This window comes from Caloenas nicobarica, chromosome 3 (genome assembly GCF_036013445.1).
Source record: "Caloenas nicobarica isolate bCalNic1 chromosome 3, bCalNic1.hap1, whole genome shotgun sequence".
Taxonomy (NCBI): Eukaryota; Metazoa; Chordata; class Aves; order Columbiformes; family Columbidae; genus Caloenas; species Caloenas nicobarica.
In genome coordinates, this window is record NC_088247.1 from 8,659,089 (window position 1) to 8,680,386 (window position 21,298).

Here is a 21,298-nt window from a genome sequence, read left to right on the forward strand (position 1 = left end):
CTCCCCGCAAAACCAAGCCCCATAACACAACACTTTGATCACGTTGAACATTCAGGGAGGCAACAGATAACACAATCACAATGCACGGCAGGGTCCGCAGTGAAGAACGGGTACACGACTCTTAAAAGGTTATTACAGCACATTTTAGCAAACCAATTGCCCAGAGAGCAGAGAGCAGCTAAACAGAGGTTTTCAGGACTACTGTGCTGATCACTGAGGCTCATTCCAGCTGGCTCAATTTGATCTAACAATCAAAAAGTCAAATGATATGAATAAGGATATTTCCTCCAGTAAATTGAAAAAGGTGGAGTGGGAGCTTATTTAGATTTGCTTCCTACAAGTGCGTTTCTCTTTTCTTTCTCTTTCTTTCTTTCTTCCTTTCTTTCCTTTCTCTCTCTCTTCCTCTTTCTTTCTCTTTCTTTCTCTCTTTCTCTTTCTTTTTCTTTTTCTTCCTCTTTCTCTCTCTTTCTTTCTCTCTTTCTCTCTCTTTCTCTCTTTTTCTTTCTCTCTCTTTTTCTCTCTTTCTTTTTCCTTCTCTCTCTCTTTTTCTCTCTTTCTCTTTTTCTCTCTCTTTCTCTCTTTCTTTTTCTCTCTTTTTCTTTCTTTCTCTCTTTTTCTTTCTCTCTTTTTCTTTCTCTCTTTTTCTTTTTCTTTCTTTCTCTTTTTCTTTTTCTTTCTCTTTTTCTTTCTTTCTCTCTCTTTTTCTTTTTCTTTCTTTTTCTTTCTCTCTTTCTTTCTTTTGCTTTCTCTCTTTCTTTCTTTTTCTTTCTCTCTCTCTTTCTCTTTTTCATTCTCTCTCTCTTTCTTTCTCTCTCTCTCTTTTTCTTTCTCTCTTCTTTCTCCCTCTCTTTCTCTTTCTTTCTCTCTTTTTTCTTTCTCTCTCTTTCTCTCTGTTTTTCTTTTTCTTTCTCCCTCTCTTTCTCTCTTTTTCTTTCTCTTTTTTCTTTCTCTCTTTCTCTCTTTGTTTTTCTTTTTCTTTCTCTCACTTTCTTTTTCTTTCTCTTTTTTTCTCTCTTTCTTTTTCTTTCTCTTTCTTTCCTTCTCTCTTTCTCTCTCATCTCTCTCTCCATGTTTCTGCCCTTTCTGTCTGTCTGTCTTTCTCCAAGCAGTCTAGCTCTTGTAAAAGGGCTTCAGCAGCAGTTCACACATTTGCACATCGCTCCATCTATGTACTTTGATTCTGCCCAGGAACACTCACCTCCGAAAGAAAAGCGAACAGTCAGGGCACTAAACACAACGAAGCAGAAACACAAAGGGAAAAGAGCTGAGAAACAGAAGCTCATTTCCAACAGCACTGAACAACTACCCAGTGCTAATAGCATTACATCTGACTGAACCCAACCAGCAAAACACTCCGCTATTAACCCCTAAGCTGTTCATCAAACGGAGTCGTCAACTGTTCCTCTACAAAGGTATGGTAGATTTGGCAGATTTTATGGCTGAGGGGATGAAGAAAGTGAGCCACCGGGGGTATTCAAGGAATAACACCCCAGGTGAGATGCACCAAGCTTTGTCTCTACAGCCTCTTCTGAGGGGAAGTATCGCAAATGTAACATAAGCTCACGGATTTCTGTCCAGGTGCCATCATAAATGGACCAGTGGCCGCTTCCTGCAATAAATACTTCTGATAAAATACCTGGCACAGAAAAGTCTCCAAATTTGTCAGCACTGACTAAAAGAAAATCAAGGCAAATCAGCCCTACACGGAGACACACACGTTGACTGTGCTGCTTTAATTTTGTTTGCCCAGGCTGCGGACTGCGAGAGCCACTTGTGGGAACACGACTTTCAGTTCACATGACGACTAAAATGCTGAAGGTAAAGCAAAACCTCAGGTCCCTCACAGCACTAGAAGGATGCACCAACAAGGCAGCTTGGAGCTCTCTGCTCACGGAATCAGGCAACTTCTCTTAAGAAAAGGCGTTTCTACTTTATCTCCAAAAAATCGAGATGCGTTCATAATTGTACCTCAGGCAGCTGGAAACAGCAGCGTGCAGATGAAAACAGGGCAGGACAAAAGGCTATAACCATTCTCTTGGAATTTCCCCAGTGCTGGCAACTATCACAGGTTTATTGGGCCTTCACTGGCAGAAAGCAGTATTATTTTCTATTCAATGCTGCGGTGAGAAAGGAAGAGAACAGACAGTCTACTAAGTGAAAAATCAATTGTTCAGGTAGTGAGAGGCGTTTCTACTTCAACACTTAATGGCTAACATGATCTTTCATACCAGCTGCACACCAACATCCATCCAATATCTAACGCGATCTCTTATTTCCAGATCCAACGGAAAAGATAAAAATCATTCCCCGGCACCAGGAACTTTTGCAGAACATATTCTTCATTCTGATACAGGAACTGAATTCACCAGCAACTGGTGGCCCACATGAAAAACCACGACAAAGGTTTCTGAAAAACAGCTGAAACAACTCCCTAGAAGATACACTTGTAGACTCCCTTGGACTATATATTCGATTCATAATGGGAAAGTGGTTTCTCAAATCTCGTTGCTGTGACAATTTACAATAGGGACAGACCACCCACCCTAGTGCACAGGAACATCAGCTGAAAAAAAACTAAGTGGAGATGTGCTTGTGCTCCTTATTGCTCAGCTACAACTCGGTCAAGTATGAAACTGTAGAATCAAGTAAAACCAATTACACTTGCCTTGAACATAAAACCATCCTATTAACTAGAAAACTAAACAGGGCCAGGACCTGTTTTACGGCACTGAGGCCAAATGATACGGCCTGGCCACATTCACAGGATTATATACTTTTACCCTCCGGAACACGGCGGCGATATCCAAACTGCCGATTGGGAACGGCTACCGGGCCTTGCTAATCCCCAAGCCGGGCCTGGGAATTGTTTATGACAGCACTAGCTGGCCCAGGCGGAACGCGAGGCAGAGCCTGTGCTCACAGTTTAATGGTATAGATGGTCAAGTTCCAGCTCTTGGGCCTGTGCCCTGGCACCGCTTGATCTACCAGCACAGATCCAGCCAAATGCAGTTGTACTGTGAGCAGAGCTGGCTGGAAAACAGACACACAAAAAAAGAAATAAGAGTATCTGACCACATTTAAAATCTTCTTGCATTTTCATTATTCCCTTCCTTCTCTTTTTTTTTTTTTTTAATAAGTTTTATTTTCCAGACAGCCTTATTTACACAGAGGTGTTCTATTTGCCAAAACAACAGAAGGTCAAAATAGTTGTGGCAAGTGCCGAGTGTGCTTCATTTCTTATCCGTGATTCAGTGGCAGTTGCCAGCAAGCGATGGCGCTTCCAGTACAGTCAGATACGCTGTGGGAAGTGTCAGAAGGGTTTAAATCAAGTGTCTGATGTGAAACGGACAAAAGGACGAAGATGTTGAGAGTGAAGCAGAAAGGTGAAAAGACAAATGCATGAAAACTTGGACTGGCCCACAAACTCTGCAACATTGCTTAAGTTTTGTTTAATCTCCTAGTTCAAAGAACTGGATGCAAAAAGGCACGATGCTCAGCAACTGCTGCAATTGCCTTGTCTCTCTCTGTTTTTGAACCACCGTCTCTGTTCCATATCAAAAGAATGACCCAAAAGGTCTTTGCTGCAGAGCAAATCTGCTTCCTTGCCAAGGGGTCACCAGGCAAGGTAAGCAAGATTGGCTTTGCAGACTTGTTGTCAAGGTCAAGGTAACTTCCATAACTACCTTTGCATGGCAGGTGCCATCTCTCTGTTCTCTGAAGGAAACCTTTTAAGAGAGTCTAGACTGACTTTTCTCAAAGACTCCCCTCCACAGCTGTTTACAGGCTTCACTACCAGAAATGACCCAGACTGGTCTCATTGGAAGGGACTCATGGAAGCAACCAGAAACATCTCCTGCTCAGAGCAGACCAACGCTACACTGGATTTTGGATAACTTCAGGGTATGCAACATCATCTCTGGGCACCTGTGCCAGTGTTTGGCTTCTCTCAGTGTGAGCAATTCTTTCTCCTCCTCCTCCTCCTCCTTCCCTTCCCTTCCCTTCCCTCTCTTTCATTTTCTCTTTCTAACCAGGATTTCCTTTGCTGACTTCGGGTGCATTACCCTTTATCTTTCTATTGTTCACCCCAAGAAGACTCTGGCTGAGTACATGATGATCTTAAAAGCCATCAATTCTACACATCAGACACTTTGGTCACAGGAGAACTACCATGAGAATTACTGCAAGCAGTGGAAAAAAAAAAAGTGGAGTTTAAAACTTCCTGAGCAAGAACGGAATTAATACACTCAAATTTTCCTCTATAATCCAGCTTGAAGAACCTTGCAAAGATAAATGCTAGACCTCTAAAAGCAGGGATGATAAAGATAATTAATGGAAGCTTAGAAAGATAATAATATCTCAAATCCATGTGGGGTATAACTATTGCTAAGCTTTTGAGGAAAAGGAAGATAAATTATTCACTCTTACTCCATCCCAGCATGAGGCAGAAATTCTAAAGGAAACAAGCTGTTCAAAAACAAAACTGTGATGACTATGCCAAGATAGGAGTTAGGCTCAGAAGACCTAAAATAAATGCAAAGTTCTAGCATTTATTGGCCGATGAGGATTCTGGGTATTGTTTTAAAGCAAACCGACAAGACTCTGCCTTGTGAAGTATATTGAAGTGGTGATTCAATTCTTGGATGATGTCATGATCGCATCGTAGAATGCTTTTGGTTGGAAAGGACCTTTGCACATCAGTTGGCCCACTCCTGCTCAAAACAAGGTGAACTTCAGTGTTAAATCAGTGTGCTCTTGGCCACGTCCACCCGAGCTTGCAGTGTTTCCAATGGTGGAGTTTCTGCAGCTGTTCTGGGAATTTGCTCCAGTTTTGGACCCTGCACCGAGAATCTGAGAGCAGATCTTGCCAGTAAAGACCAAGGCCAAGGATGCATGAGTAGCTCTGCTTCTCCTATGTCCATTTGGGACAATGTCCCTTTACCCACTGAGCACTGGGCCCACATTTTCCTTTCGCTGCGACTTGAATTTACAGGCACCCTTCTTACTGCTCTTCATGTCTCTTGCCAATTTTAGCCCTTGCTGATCTTCGGCTTTCCTAATTTTAAACCCGCACAAAAAAGCAGTGTCTCTAAATGCCACCTGCGTAGCCTCTCCTCTCCTCTCCTCTCCTCTCCTCTCCATGAAGAAAGTCTGAGGGAGCTGGACCGTTCAGCACAAAGAAGAGATGGCTCAGGGGGATCTCATTAATGTCTATAAACACCTGCCAGGAGGGCACAAAGACGACGGAGCCCAGTGGCAAGAGGGCAAGGGGCACCATCTGAAACACGGGAGGTTGCCTCTGAGGTTCTTCCTCCTACAAGGCGGCGAGACCGAGAGCCCAACTGAAGTGCATCCACACCAACGCGCGCAGCATGGGCACCAAACACGATGAGCTGGAAGCCACTGTGCAGTAGGAAAACTACGATGTAGTTGCCATCGCGGAAACACGGTGGGATGACTCCCACAACTGGAGAGCTGCAATGGATGGCGATCAGCTCTTCAGAGGACACAGACAAGGAAGGAGAGGCGGTGGGGTAGCCCCGTATGTTAGGGAGAGTTTTGATTGTTTAGAGCTTAACAATGGTGAAGCTGAAAGATGGTTAATGATGGTTAAACTGTGGATTTAGATTGGACATAAGGAAGAAACTCTTCGCTATGAGGGTGGTAGCCCATAAACCTCCTTTGTTGATTTGAGCTTGCTCAAGGTTTCCATGTCCTGCAGGACGGCCTCCAGCCATGCCTGCTTGGCTCTTGTACGCCGGCTGAGCTACTCCTGTGCCACCAGGAGGTTGTCACCGATGAACTACTGGATCTTTCTGCAAGGTCCTGTACAACACAGCTCCTCTTACAAAGACTGGCACTTCTGAAAAACAACATGGATTTGCAGGGGAACACGTGGTCAAGTTATCCCCAGCATCGATCTTTGGGATTGTTCCACTTGCTGGCTGACAAACGTACCTTGATGCATTACTTCAGTGGTTTCGAATGCAAGGACTTTGTGTAACACTTTTAGCTCCTTTGGGATAAAAGGATAACTTTAATTATATATAATACTATAATAGAAACAATATATAATCGTAAACATTCAAATTACACAGCCAAAGAAGCTTCTCTTTCTTGACATGTTTGTGCAACAACATAGCAGTAGTAAATATTATTCACATACTTCTCAGCGCTTTGTTTCAGGATTACCATAAAAGACCTGGGATCATAAACAGGAAGAAATAATGCTATGATATGAAGAATTTATTACCAGTTATTATTCATTATTTATACAGTGGGCGCATATCGCTTTACATACAAACACCACTTTACAGACAGGATATATTTCTCTGCAGAACTTCTACAAGCTTTGTTTTCCAAAGTGAACCAGTTTGGCTGGTAACAACCACACATATTTCAGCTTGACAGGAGCAAAGAACAACCAAAACCAGAAGAGGCCGACCGACTTTTGGGAGAAGTCAGAACAGGCAGTTCCTCCAAACCAAAGGAAAACGTGAATTTTCTTTGCTAAAAAGCGCCCATTTCAGCCAAGAACAGGGTGTTACAGCACTTAACCAGCACTCAGACAGGAACGCTTCAAATTTCAAGAGAAAACCCAACAAAATAACTTGGGTACCTGCAAGTTTAACCTTTTCTACATGCTACTTTGAAAAGTAATGGCGAATTATAAATCTTCGTCCGAGCTGCTTCTGGAGAGTGAAACTGGAGCCGAGAAGAAGCGTGAGGAATTCCTTTTGTGGTCTGCCCTGCAGTGCTCGTGCAGGCACTGACAATCAGCCCGTGTTCTGCCCACTCACAAGATAGTGACTCACTGGATTTCCATTTATGCAGAAGACATCTGCACCTCGCGTGCGCTGTTCGGACGGGATGGAGCGCGGTTCAGCGTCGCCGGCGTGACGTGACTCCTGGCACCGCATCGGCAGCGCAAACAGGCTGCCCACGTTTCATGCCGTCGAGTCACGAGATCCTCGTGCTCCTCTTAAAGGTCTGGGCACTTTTTCAAGAGGATTTTCAGGACTGCAGTGAGGGCGGTGGTGCTGCTTTAATGTCAATTTGGAGTGTCGGCTCTGGTTGATCAGAACTTCCCCGTATGCCCAGAGCACGTCAGCCCATGTCCAGCATTAGCGGGTGCAGCCTCCAGCAGTGCCAGGAGCCAGAGAGCAGAGTTCAATGTGCTCTTCATCACCCCCAGTGCCATATTTTTAGGTCTATCAGCCTCACAGACAACTGTCATACCCAGCAGGAACTCAAGGCCCGTGGAAATCACAGGGAGAGGTGAAGCTTGGCTCACTTCTATTTCTTTCTTTTCATTCATTTGGTTCATTTGTTTTGCAAGCAACTTCTAAACTGAAAATTGCAAATCAATCAGGAACTTGAGAAAACCAATGCCATCAAGAAAATATTATCTGCTGGGCAAACAATTTATTTTCCTTCTGATATGCATTAAAATTGTGTTTTTAAAAATGAGCGTTGTCTTCCTGTGACTTATAATAAAAATTATGGTATGGAGACACCCCACTCAAGTGCTTCTGCAGCCTTCTACAAACTGTTTGCATTGGGCTCCTCTATACCCATCATATACCTTAATCCACTCATCCCCTCCCTCAATGACTCTTCATGCAACACCAAAATCACAAATTACATAGTTGAGAAAGGGCCAGCTTTCTTGAAAATAATTTCCAGGGCCTACCTGGCAAAGTTAGGCAATGACAGAAAAAATAACAGGAAACCGCCAAGTGGCCGCTCGTAAAATTATTTTTGTACCTACGTTTGATGGTGACAATAGCAACACATTCCTAAATGACAGCCACCAACCTTAGGATTTTATGCATCTATAACTCAGATAAGCTGCCCTCCTTTAGAAGTGCCAGTCCTTGAAAATAAAACCTCTACTAATCAACATCAAATCATCGGCACAGAAGCTCTCGGCAGGATTTTTGTAGCCTGACAGGAGGCTGGGACAAATTTTCTAATGAAACACTCACGCCTCCTGCACGGCAGAATCCTGCTGCATTTTTAATGGATAATCTGCAACTAATACACGTGAAAACCAAGCAATGATGAGAAAGAAATAAGAAAACAGAAAGAACTCTAAATCATTTCAAAGAAACAAGCACTTAAATCCCGGCCAACACACATTTTGTTTAGGTTACTGTTATTACTGATATTTATCCCTTTTGGAAGTCAAGATACTTCTTGATCAAAGTGTCAGAGCCTAGAAATATTCCTTTTTCTGTATCCAAAGCTGTCATGTTTGTGACCTTGTAAGTACTTGGCTATGTCAATTAGTGCTTCAAAAATGCTGCCTTTCATCTTCAAATGGAACTGGGCATAGAAACTGGCCAGACCTCTCAGCTCTTTCGACAGATGATAAACACATTGCGAGTCAAAAAATCCAAGCAGCTTTTTGTGACTTTACAGATTAATTAGCATGCCAGGGCTTTCGGGCCAGTTTCAGTCAAATAAAGTATCCGCTAAAGTTGACAAACTGAAACTGCATTTCTTATGTCCCAATTTCTACACTGTTAAAAATATGTAAAAATACATCTGAGGAAAAAAAATACTAAAATAAGATGGCAAGAGGAAGTGACAGATCATCAACACAATTTAAGCCCTCTCTAGGGCCACAGATCTTTAGGAACAGCCTTCTACAGAGGAGCCTGAAAAAAGCCCAAAGCATCTTTCCAGTTTGTTCAAAGGGAAAAATCAGTTCTTCTACTTCAAGCCCTTCAACACGTCAGTTTTGGAACCCACCACTGATGCCACTTTGTTCTCTTGTCCCCCGGTGGCACAATTACCTCCCAGGAGTTGTAACTTTCTCATAACAGCTTAACATGATTATTTCAGCAGAAGTCATTGCAGAGTTCAATTTACAGAGATTTTTGGTCAATTTGTAATTAGCAAAAAGGAAAAAAAAGCCTCCTGGGAGTCAACAATCTGTGTTTCCTCCTCTCATTCCTGGCACAAGCTCTGCCCATTCCTCAAAAGCAACTCTCAAAATTAATTGAGGATACCATAATGGTATTTTTTTGTAGTGCACTCTGTTGGTTTCACCCAAGTTTGGCTGGTACGATGGCAGATTATGACCAACATCATACATTTTGGTTGTATTTTTGTGTTTGCAGACTCCTCACAGATGCCACAGTCTGGAAGCTGCACTCCAGTTACATGGTGCGTCACCCCAAAAGGTAAATTGTGCAAAGCTTAGTGAACTTTCAAACCTAGAGAACCAGGAGAATACAATCTGGGTGCCAAGGAAAACCTGCCCTTGTCTTATAGACTCTGGGCATTGCTCTGATTTCCTACACATTCATGTCATAGTCTGTCATTACTAGAGCCTGACGTGCACCAGAAGTCTCTGTGTGGGTGGGAACGGGCTTTCATCTCATTTACCAACAAAACTGGATGTTACTCTGTTTTAAAAATCTATTCATAGGTAAAAATGTGCTCCTGGAAAAAAAGCGAACCAACCCAAACCAGTTGCACTATTAGGCATCCAGCAAGTGAAACCTCACCCTCACAGTAATTTGCCAGAAGATTTAGGAGGATCTTTAACACAGCTTTTGCCATTACTGCACTTGGGCTGGATTGCTGTGTCGCGTCCAGATCAAAGAATTGACAGGCTGCTATCTGAAATGGTTACAAAAATATGCCAGCTATCAATACAAACCCTCAGGGGAGTGGAAGAGTAGCTTTGCACAGAGGAGCTGGAAGAGCAAATCCTTTATACTTCATCACTGCATGTTTCTACTGTTTTCTAGCAACTGTTGTACTCCAATATTTATAATCTCCCTCTTTATGCAAGCCTCTTATGTTTTATAATAAAAAGAGTACATAAATTTCAGTTACTGTTGCAGAGCAAATTGTTGTATGTAATTAGTCATGTACAACATAACGCATAACTTGAAAAACAATTCATGTTTGTTTTTTCTCTGCTTAATCAATATCTTAAATATTTGTGGAAGCCATACACCAGCTTAGCACATCTTCACCTCAGAACCGAGAGAAATACAGCAGACAACACAAATTCTGCAACATACAGCAAATCATCTGCATATGACACAATGCTGCTGAGGGAACTAAATTTTTTTGGACCTTAAAGGAAAGAAGCATATATCTTGCTTCTGCGCCATTCCACTTTATTCCTTTTTACCATGCATTCCTCAGCCATACTGACTTGTTTTTCGTTTAACGTAAGAATTTTCTTCCCTCCCCACGCATTTTTTTAACGCTCTTCAGTTGCAGTGATGCACGGGGACAAAGACAGCGGGGGCAAATTTTTCCCCTGCGGTCCCTGCCTGACTTCCCAGAGAGGTTAACGAATGTTTTACCATCTCTGTCTTCTCTCCCACATCATAACTGTGGTTAACCACAGTGGGATCACAACTATAGCAGCAATAACACGCGAGTCTTAAAACGCTACGGGAGCAGTGTAAGTACAGGAGGCCAGGATCACATCTCGGTTATGCTATTTAGAGACTTAAAACCATACAGCTATCCCTGAGCTCAACTAGAGAAAATCTTATCAAAACTGAAGACTGGCTTTTTTATAAAATTTGTCATAGGTTTAACCTTGAGAATAACAAATCATTAAGTGTGTAGGGACTTAAGAATCAATTTATGTTCCAAGCAAAGGGTTTTTAAAATTAAGGTTGAAAAAAAAAATTAGATCTCGCCTGGTGTTGCACAGATTCTGTTGATGTATCAATCTTTTCAGGCATTTAAAAATAATATAGAGATGATAAAAGTAAATGTTCTATAACCAAAAAATCTCTTGGTAATAAAATTTCAAATTACAGCCCATGACAACACTTCTAAATTGAAGCTGTGATACAGGAGCTTTGATGGAGAAAATTGTACAAGTAACTCGCAAAGTAATTCGGAAAAGCAACAAAGAATGAAGATGCTGCTGAGATGAACAGAAAACATAGCTGGAATGGTGTGCAGCATCCTTAAATGAATTTGAGACCGTTTTGTTGCCAATATCTTAAGCAGCGTTGCAGTCTTATATGGATTTCTTTGATAGCTTCCTTCTACCAACAAATAACCTCACCACAGGGAAAAAAACCCCAAACCCCACTGCACACGGCCAAACCCAAACCTGAGCTCAATCACAGAATCATTTTGTTTGGAAGAGACTCTCAAGATCATCGAGTCCAATCATTAACCCAACACTGTCACCAACCCATGTCCCTAAGAACCTCATCTGCACGTCTCTTAAACCCCTCCAGGGATGGTGACTTCACCAGTTCCCTGGGCAGCCTGTTCCAATGCCTCACAACCCTTTCTGGGAAAAATTTTTCCTCATATCCAATCTGAACCTCCCCTGGTGCAACTTGAGGCCATTTCTTCTTGTCCTATCCCTTGTTACTTGGGAGAAGAGACCAACCCCCCCACACTACAACCTCCTTTCAGGCAGTTGCAGACAGCGATCAGGTCTCCCCTCAGCCTCCTCTTCTCCAGGCTGAACAGCCCCCGCTCCCTCAGCCGCTCCTCACAAGACTCGTGCTCATCATCCTCGCCTGGTCCCAGTGTGACAAATTGGGGCCAACGCAGCGGTTCCATGGCAGGAATTTCAGTCTCTGATCCCCGACTTCAGGCGCAATATCTCCAGCAAAGGGCTCATCAGGCCCTTCCAACTGGAGGCTGGTCTGCGGCCCAACGCTTTGGACACGGCACCGGGGGAGAAAAGCCAGAGTAAAAGAGCTGGAAGTTTGCTCACAGTGGCACAGAATGAGTAGAAAACCCAATAATTGCTACCTCCAAGTGCCTCAGTTTCCCCGTTGGTACACTGGCAGTGCAACATTAAACTATTTCTTACAGGTTGTTGAGGTTTAAATAGTTTTTCTGATGTCTTTTGGCAGCCTCAGATGAAATGGGTTCCAGCAGTGCAAAGTATAATCGTCATTTTGTTCAGCAAAAACTAAAGCTCGGGAAAATAGAGCTTTTTTTGTTTAAATAACTCAGACCAAACATTCGTAACGACTTAAATGTGGCAGATCCACTAAGTGTGATTTGTACCAAAGCAGCTGTGGTAAGAAGGTTACAGGTATGCTTTGAGAATAAATTTCAAAGGTCTGCAAAGTATAATTAGTTCTAAAGTTCTCCTACACATTAATAATTAGCAATAAAATCCCTCTAAAGCCCTCCACAGAACAATGTAAAAAGCTCTTCCAGAAGCATAAAAACAGAGACCAAACCCCATCCCCTCATAGCTGGTGTTATGTATCTTGAGCTTCCCTCTGAAGATGGTTTCTACCTCTCTCCAACACTTAATTTGATCAATTTTTTCCCTCCCTTCCAATGCTTTTTTCCATTCATATCACATAACTCTGGGTGAAGTCTTTAATCTTACGTACATTTACATAATAATTTTAAGACCAAATGGTTCAGCCAGATTAGATACTCTAGTGGTCCTTAAAACCATTTATCTGTGAATTCCCTGACCAACTCCATCGCCAAACACGGCAAATTTCAGAGTCTGGTTAGATGTCAGAGAGAAAAGGAGTTTTTTCCTCCATTTTGAATTTGTCACTCTAGGATTCGGTTAGCTGGGAGCTGAAGGACAGGAATATCATCAACGTCCGCCAACACTGGTATCCAGAACACATATCTTGCCAAAGAAACTCCGTTTCAGTCTTTGTCAAGATTATGACTCTGATAACACGTAATGGAGGACAATGGCATGTATCTGTATTTTTAATAACTATCGACTTAGCACTATGGTGGAGAAGTCTGGAGCAATTATTAGCTGTGCAGACATGGGAACTGAGGAAAGGAACAGTTTTATCGCCATGCGAGGGAACGGCGAGACTGAGGCTGAAAGGATGCACATGGGTTTGGTACCTATATTTTCAAGGGCAAATGAAGAATGGAGGGGATGCCCAAGTTTGAAGCAGACTAAATGGCTTATATAAAAAAATGAAACAAACTTTTAACTGGCAGGGTACTAAGTTAGCAGGAACATAAAATGAAGGGAGATGGACGGTTGGCCTTTATGCTTTGAGATCTTCAAATCGGCTCAGGAAAATATGCTGAAGTCAAAACTGGTAACTGGATGACACAGAGTCCTTCCAGTCCTCAGCCTGGAGGAACATTGCTGGCTGTACCCATATCCTTGGACAATGAGACAAAGAGAACCAGGTTCTCAATCCTCTTGCTCCGTAACATGATGACACTTTCTTTATTCACCATGTCACCTTTTGTGTGGGGCACCCGCTTGCCTCTGAGTTTAATGGCATCGGCTATAATGTTGGGGAAGGTTCAGACTGCAGAATGGCAGGTAAACAGTCAAATATCCCGCTCCCAAGCACAAAACAGAACTAAGAAATTCAGCTTAAAATGACACCTGCCCCCTGTGAGCTGGTACCCCATAGAGACTCTCACAAAAAGGCTGCGGAGGGGAGACGGTGAACTCTCCACAGCTCAAGGCAAGTCGGCACATTCCTGTTTTCAAAACTACACCAAGCAACCGTGTTATTCTTCTGACTTCTGATTTCTCATTATACAGATTTAATTTTTCATGCCTAACCATTAGCTGGATTCTACAAGGGAAAGGCACCAGCTGGTTACGCTGGTAACCGCAACTGTAAATCTGCTGCGTGTGAAGGAGAGAGACACGGCCAGGCAGGGGGAACATGGGTATGTGTGAGCACCTGATGTTTTTTTCCGACACTGTTCCACATCATTAGTTGGAAGCTTGTGAGGCACCATACCCTTACATCTCTGTTCATCCTCCCTACCTCACTTCTTTCTTCAAACTTTTTTTCTCTTTAGCACATGCAATTTTGAATTTCTAGAGCTGCTAGCTGAACCTCAGCAGAAGAGGCTGGGGCGAAGACTGCACACATTTTTTCACATTTATTTTATGGGAGATTACACAGCTGATTAACAGTTCTCAGAATAAAAAGTGTCCCATGTTACCTCCATTCTTGCCTATTTATTGCTTTTGATCTATTCATGCCAAAACATTCCTACTAATGAAAGCCAGCAGAAAATTGTCTAATAAGGTAATTTAGAAGACAGTTCACATGGAGCATATGATCAAAAGGCATTTAGTTTGCTGTTCTGCCTCCTCTCCCCCAATAAACACATGGTTTACTGGCACTGCAACGCTTCAAAATGGTTTTGAACATCTGGGAAAAGGGCTGATCAGCTCCAGACAATCGTTGGACTCTAAGTAGACCCAGGAACAAAGGTCATGATAAATGAAATGACAGCTTTGGCTCCAAAATTGCCTCAATCTTCTCCACACAAAGCATGATTGAAATGCATCTATCTGTGGATAGCATCTGGAGAACTCTAAATATGTTTTGATCAGAATCCGATTGACTTCTTTCAAATGAAAATAATTTGAAGATGCCATGGAAAATTTTTAAAACCAATCACACTGTAAACTTCGGCCTAATGTTTCCTTCTGCAGCATTGACCTTGTTTTTCTACAGTGTGAAAAAAAATCAATATAATAATGGTACTGCAGTAAAATTTCAGCTTGCTCTTGGCTTACTTTAAATAACTTTATTGTCTCCTTTCCCTCTGCCTGCGTCTGCTGTATTTGGCACTCGCAGTTATTAAAATGAAACCAAGTTGAAAGAAAATGTTAAATATCATAAAAAGAAAACCAGCAGTGCTTCTGGCTCACTTTCCTAATGCTGTGGTCACCTTTACAATTTGCCAGAGTTTTCTGTTCCCCAGCTGTTCTACCTGAATTTGCATGCAGAAAGAAACCCCAACTTTCTACTGGAATAACAACTTGTACTTTGCAGATTTAAAAGAGGTAAATGTTTAAAAAAAAAAAAAAAAGAAGAAAGAAAAGTCACCCTCTTTCCTCCAATTATGTATTAGAACAAAAAAGCCCAATGGTTTACTGATGATTTCAATTCTTTGCCGCTTAACATTTTCTTACTCCTTGGTGTGCATTTCTGCACAAATGAGAGAGCCTGGTTATAGCAGTCCCACTGTTACACTCCAATCTGCGCTACGAACGAGGCTTTGAGAACCTTAGAGGAAAGTACCAACTGAAGAGAACTAAAAAACGCCAAAAGTACACCCTCTAGTCATTTTCCACTCTCTCTGGATGAAAACCGCATCCACTTGTTGTCAACCGCAGCTCTGCCTTGGTCAACAGACAAGAAGAACATTCCCAAAAGCGAAAGTGGGAACCACACGTCCGAGGGGAAGCAACAGAAAGCCCAAATGTAGGCAGTGCTGAAAGGAAATTCTATGATTATGCTACGATTATTTGCTCTGCTTGGGTCTCTAAGGAGCTGGGGAACCCTCAGTTGTGGAGCAAGAAAGACCTACTCTAGTGTATTCACAACACACAAAAGAATAAAAAAGACACAGACTGTCCATATTTTTTTTCCTCCTCTTGGCTATACCACGAACACAGATTTTGCAAAGGACCAGATGAAGCTCCAACTCTAACACCCCTTCCACACATCAAACCCGTAAAACCAAACCAAACAAACAAAAACAACAACAACAACAAAACCCGACAACAAAAAAAAGAAAGGCAAAACTCTTACTTTGGTAGTTGAGGCTGGCGAGGAGTTGGCCACCAGGCTCGTGATGACCTCGGTGTTGCCGGTGGTGCAGGCGGCGGTGGCCGGGGTGGGGAGGCGCGAGGGGACGATGGGCAGGGGCAGCAGCCCGGGCCGGTTGGTGCTGTTGGTGCTGGCGGCGCTGCTGCAGTTGGTGCTGCTGACGTGGTTCCCGTCCGAGCTCCAGTCCCGGCGATCCCACCCGGCACGATAATCTCTTTCAAACCGGCTGTGGTGCCGTGACATCTCGATGGAGGGCAGCTGCTTCTCCAAGGGAACTCGAGAGCTTGCCTGAAAGATTGAAACCAGAGAGGTGTAAGGAATAAGGTCCCACCACAGCGATTGTGCTCTATCAATAATTTTTGTGGGCTTCCTCTGGACTCTGCTGGAGAGGGGCCAGAGGAGCCACAGGAATGATCCGAGGCTGGAACAGCTCTGCTGGGAGGACAGGCTGAGAGAGCTGGGGTGTTCAGTCTGGAGAAGAGAAGGCTCCAGGGACACCTTATTGTGGCCTTTCAGTGCTTAAAAGGGGCCCATAAGAAAGATGGGGACAGACTGTTTAGCAGGGCCTGTTGTGACAGGACAAGGGGTGATGGTTTTAAACTAAAGGAGGGGAGATTCAGGCCATGTTGCCCAGAGAGGTGGTGGATGCCCCATCCCTGGAGACATCCCAGGCCAGGCTGGACGGGGCTCTGAGCAACCTGAGCTGGTGCAGATGTCCCTGCTCATGGCAGGGGTGGCACTGGATGAGCTTCGGAGGTCCCTTCCAACCCAAACTATTCTATGATTCTGTAATCACCAAGGCAAGTCCCTGCCAGGCCTCCTCTGCTTTAGGAGAGCACTCTTCCCCTCCTTTTCCCAGCTGAATGTCATGAAGAAGAGAGCAGTGTTGTAGTAAACTTTAATCCAGAACACAAATGAGAGAGTTTGAATAACCACAAGCATGCGGTGGAACGACCAGTCCGTCAGACCTGAGGAAACACCATCTGTCCAAACTCTCCAGCAGAATAACAAGCAACTGCACAGAAACCATGAAAAGCCAAGTTAGAAGAAAATCATCATTCAGATCTTCTAAATGATTCCAACAGCTCCGTCCTGCAGTTTCCTCAGTAGCCTTCACATCGCTTCTGTAGCTCTTTCCTGCACCTGATGCGTGACCAAATACGAATCTTAAAGATCAGAGGGAGAGAAATCTACCTGCTAAACCTATCCATTACTTCTCTGTTTTCAAAGCCAAATATTCTTTACGCAGCGCCGGCCCCTCCTCATTGCTGGGCCTCCTCACTGGAAGCTCCTACAGGAGCCTGAGCTCCCGCTCTCCAGGCAGGTCGTGTCTCCTCACGTGCTTCTGGCCAGACTTAAAACCACTTAACACACCTAAAATGATCAAAGGACCGAGTCTCTTTGTGTGATCATCCCGGCCTTATCATTCCTTACCTCCCCAGTCTTTGTTATCCATAGATTTTTATCTGCCAGGAGAGAGATGTCTCAACACAGGGCTGGGAGCTGAGACTCCCAATGTCTAATCCTAGTTCTGATAACTATATGTTACATAGCCTAGAGCAGTTATTTAAGTCTTCTCTCCTAACCTGCAGAACGGTGGCAATAATGCTATTTCCCCAGCAGAGTTCAGAGTAAGTGAAAGTTTACAGCATTTGGAATTGAAGAACAGCACAAATAAACGCTAAATATATTTATTCCCATAAATAAATAATGAGCATCTAGGTCACTGCAGCATCTGATTTATTTTATTTGTATCACACGATCGAGCAAGTTCTTTGTAATAATAACATCAGGTCAGCTGAAGCAATTTTGTTTCACAAATTCTTAGATACAAAAACAGACAGTAAAAACATTTGCTTACAATGGCTGAGGAGGGATTTGGAACCAAACTCACCCAGAAACTTAAAGACAAGAAACTATTTAAGAGAGGTAAAACTAAGAAGTGCCATAAAACTGCTCATATCAACAATGTTGGTTATTCACCTGGTAGAAATTAAGAAAAAAAAAGGAAAAACAAAACCAACGCTTAGGACTAAATAATTAAAGATTCACCTGGTTCACCAGAGAGCTACCAGCCTGAGAGAAAGAAAACTCTTCCTCAGTTAAAAATTCAATAGTAAAAATGTTTATTAAAAAAAAAAAAAAAAAAGCTGCATTTGTGATGGTTTTGTTGCCCCTGTGCAGGGCTGAGCATCTCCAGCAAGAGCGTATTTTGGGGACAACACAGCTGTGCTAGAGGTGTTGACCACAAAATTAACATTTCTCTTAGTCCAACACAGCCAATGGTTTTTTTCTCCACTAGGATTTGATGCAAGATTTGACCTGATGATTTGAGGACTGTTGGTTCACTGATGTTTACTTAGATTATTCTTGCCTGTATTTTTGTGCCCGCATGATAGTTTAATTCAGAAAGCTCATTTCTTAATTTTCCAGAGGACCGCGTGGAAATGACGGCTATACACCGAACATGGCAAAAAACAGACACATAAGCGCTGTGAAAGACACTGTAGTGGAAACTGAAACTTTTGTTTTAGTAGAGGTGAAGAAAGCACGTTTCTCCTCTAGTGGCAACCACCTCAGAATAAAATCAGTACCTAAAAATAATGTCCTCAAAGGTTAGAAGTTCCGAAGGTATCAACCCCCTTCCTTTTGTTTTATACAAAGCCAGGCAAAAACGGAGGCTGTACGCTGCGAGCTACAATTTCAAAATATCCTTTATTATTCCTTGCCTTTGGAAACAAGCTCCTTTTTAAATCGGCGCGCTCTCCGGCGCTGTGTGAAGCGATCTTTTGTGACTGCTTGGATGGTGGCTGTCAAGTGAATGCCCTTCTCCTTCCGAGCTGGAGGGTCTCCGTTAGCTGCGTTAGCGCACTTCTTGACAAGGCAACCAGAGAGAACCAAATCACATCTCCCCCCACCCACCCACGCGCTTGAGTATATCTGACATTTAATTCCGCGGAGAGCAGAGGCACACATGCACACAAGTCAATAGCTGGCAGTTTTTTGCCACACGATCCAAGACACTGTGCCCCCAGCAATTCTACTATCAGATGAGACTGACAGGCAATTACGTCAATAACAAGCAGGAAAAAAGCCTGTGACTAAGCCGCGCATTAAGAAGTTTACTTAAAACCCACCACTTTCTTCAAGAGTAAATTCACTTCTTTGTCCAGCTACTGTATTTCATGATATTTCCAATAAAAATTAAAAGCCAGGGCTGAACATCATAATTTCTTTTTTTCTATACATTGCATTAAATATCCACTGTTTCTTTCAACATGTCATTTTTGGCTGGGTACAAAGATATTTGACAGCAACAAGATGTGCAGAAAAACCAGAGGGGATAACTATCTAATAAATGAGTATTCAACTGCTAGTGCTTGCTATTAATTGTTTAAAATTAGAAACAACACAAAATGTTCTCATAAATAGCTGCTGGGTGAGGTAAGAAACGGTTTGTGAACAGGCTAGCTAATTTTTAAATGTATTTTTGGATCCAGAGTTTATGCTTTGTCTAGACTATTTTTGTCAGGGATCATAATCATAATAATAAAGCTTTAAACATACTTCGTACTCATAACAGAAACCTCTCCAACGACGTGTGTCCCGAGCCAAGTGTAATCAGCGCGTTCCTCTGCACGGAACTTGAGACGGGGCGGCACGAACCATCTCGAGAAACAGCAGAGACGGAGCCCAGTGCAAAGCACACATGGATGGCAGGGAGGGCAGCGGCCCCCACAGCCAGAGAGGTGGGAGCCTGTGCATCCTAACCCAGTCATTACTGGTACCAAAATATCCAATTTTCAGCTAAAATTCTCCAGACATTTTTTTTTTAAAGACTAAAAAAAACCAACCAAACCAACCCACAAACACCCCCCGCCCCCCCAAACAAACAAACAAAAATAAAATTAAATATAAAACCAAAACAAACCACCTTTCTGTTGGGGAAACAGGGAGAAGGAGAAAGATCAATACCTAATACTTACAAATACCAATATCAATACCTACAAAGAATTCCTATGTTTTCCCTTTTCAAGGGAAGTTTTTCTCAATATTCACACGCACCCATTTTTCTCTTAAATAGCTTCAGGTCCCTCTAAACAGCAGGATTTTCCCTTGTTTTCCAGCCTTGTGGCACCCCCAGTGCTGTCTGTGCTAAGTCACCGCCCCAGCTAAGCCTGGCCTAAGTAGAGATCTATCAACCTCCGTTTTGGGTCCGATTTTTCAGCTAGCACAAAGCTGCCCGCTGCCGCGTCTAGAAGTCAGCTCTCGAGCAGATAAGCTTAAAGCTATCTCAGATATATTTGCCCTATGTCAGTGACATAAAACCACGATGTAGACACAGCCGGCAACAGAAAGAACCTCAGATTTGCGTATCTCAGCGTGGAAGTCCATGAGGAGGCGTCCTGCTTGCTGTTACTGCTGAAAATCACTCTGTACAGCTAATTCTGCTGACATCCTACCTGCTGAAGGTGGTAAAGTCAATGAGACAGGCCTTCCCCCACCCTCTACTCAAGACGTAATCACTGGAGTAGCCGGGTGTCTTTAATCTCGACTAGAAAGGAAACGTGTGTTCCTGTTTGTCACATAGAATCAAAGGATTTTATTGTGCAACCAAAAGGAACAAAAACTCTCTTAGAGGGAAAAAAAACCCCAACAACACCCTGCTAAAGAGACAGAAGAGAGAGAAACCCATAGTTGCTACGGGATGAACTGATAAATTCAAAGCAAAAAGGAGATCAAATTGGTATTAAGGGAGAGCTGTGGAAAAGGCTAGAAGCTAAAGAAGAGAGATCAAGCCAGCAGAGGAAAAGAAAAATCCCATGACAAATCTGAAATGAGATTTAGCGATACGGCAAAGCAAACAAAATGCCCATCTCGGTCCCCAGCGACTGCATCGCTGTGTATGTGTTACCAAAATCATGCCAAAACGTGGCAGCCCTCTTGGTTTCAGAGGAAGGTTGTGCAAAGTGCTCTGGATCATGAGGATCATATATGAACCCGACCCTTTCCTCCATAATTTACTTTCCTAGCAAGAGGGTAGAACAAGGACGAGTGACAGACTGATGAAACAAAAATAAATGCCCTTCTGAAGAATGTGACGGGCATCTCTCCTTGCCCTCCAAGGCCGAAATATGCAATGGTGAGAAAGACCATAAAAAGAAATTATTATACATTTATCACTCTTGAAGGAAAGTAAAATGTAAGAGTACTCCTGCTAAACAACTTCTTCCATGACCAGGAGTTTTAGAAATGTCTCATATAAACAGCTTGCTCAACAACAAAAATTTGGGAAATTTTTCTGCAAAACTTGAGCATCTCCAGGGCTAAAACATAGGGCACCTACACAGATGACGACATCCAGCCTCCAAATGTACCCAAAACACTTTGGCCATTTGGAAATCCTCCCACCTTCTTAGTTTAAAACCACCTGCCTCCTGGTGATCGTTTTTCACCACATCTCTTGCGCGAGCTCATTTGCTCCTTGTTTCCACAGATCCCCACACACACACGTAGAGCCAAGAAAAAGACCGGCGGCATTCGAGATAGCGCCGTGCTAACTACAGGCCCCTTACCAGGTTCAAACAGATCCTCGCTGCAGATTTATTAAACCTTAAATGATTAACATTTCATTTTATGCTTCATACATATAAACACAGCCCTTCTTCCCCCAAGCCCAAGACACTCACTGTTCCGCAGAAAAAATGTTTGCTATTCATGTTCCTCTAAATGACAGTCCGGCTCGAGCCTCA

General features: G+C 43.0%; 1 protein-coding gene across 3 annotated transcripts in view; it reads right to left on the bottom strand.

Annotated features, from left to right (window-relative positions):
• Positions 1 to 21,298, bottom strand: part of KLHL29 (kelch like family member 29) — a 409,076-nt gene that overhangs the window by 234,667 nt on the left and 153,111 nt on the right. For all 3 annotated transcript variants that reach the window (XM_065631175.1, XM_065631172.1, XM_065631174.1), the window contains one exon: positions 15,528 to 15,833. In XM_065631175.1, the coding sequence (XP_065487247.1) occupies positions 15,528 to 15,788 (261 nt within the window). In that variant the 5' untranslated portion in view covers positions 15,789 to 15,833. The remainder of the gene's footprint in view (positions 1 to 15,527; positions 15,834 to 21,298) is intronic.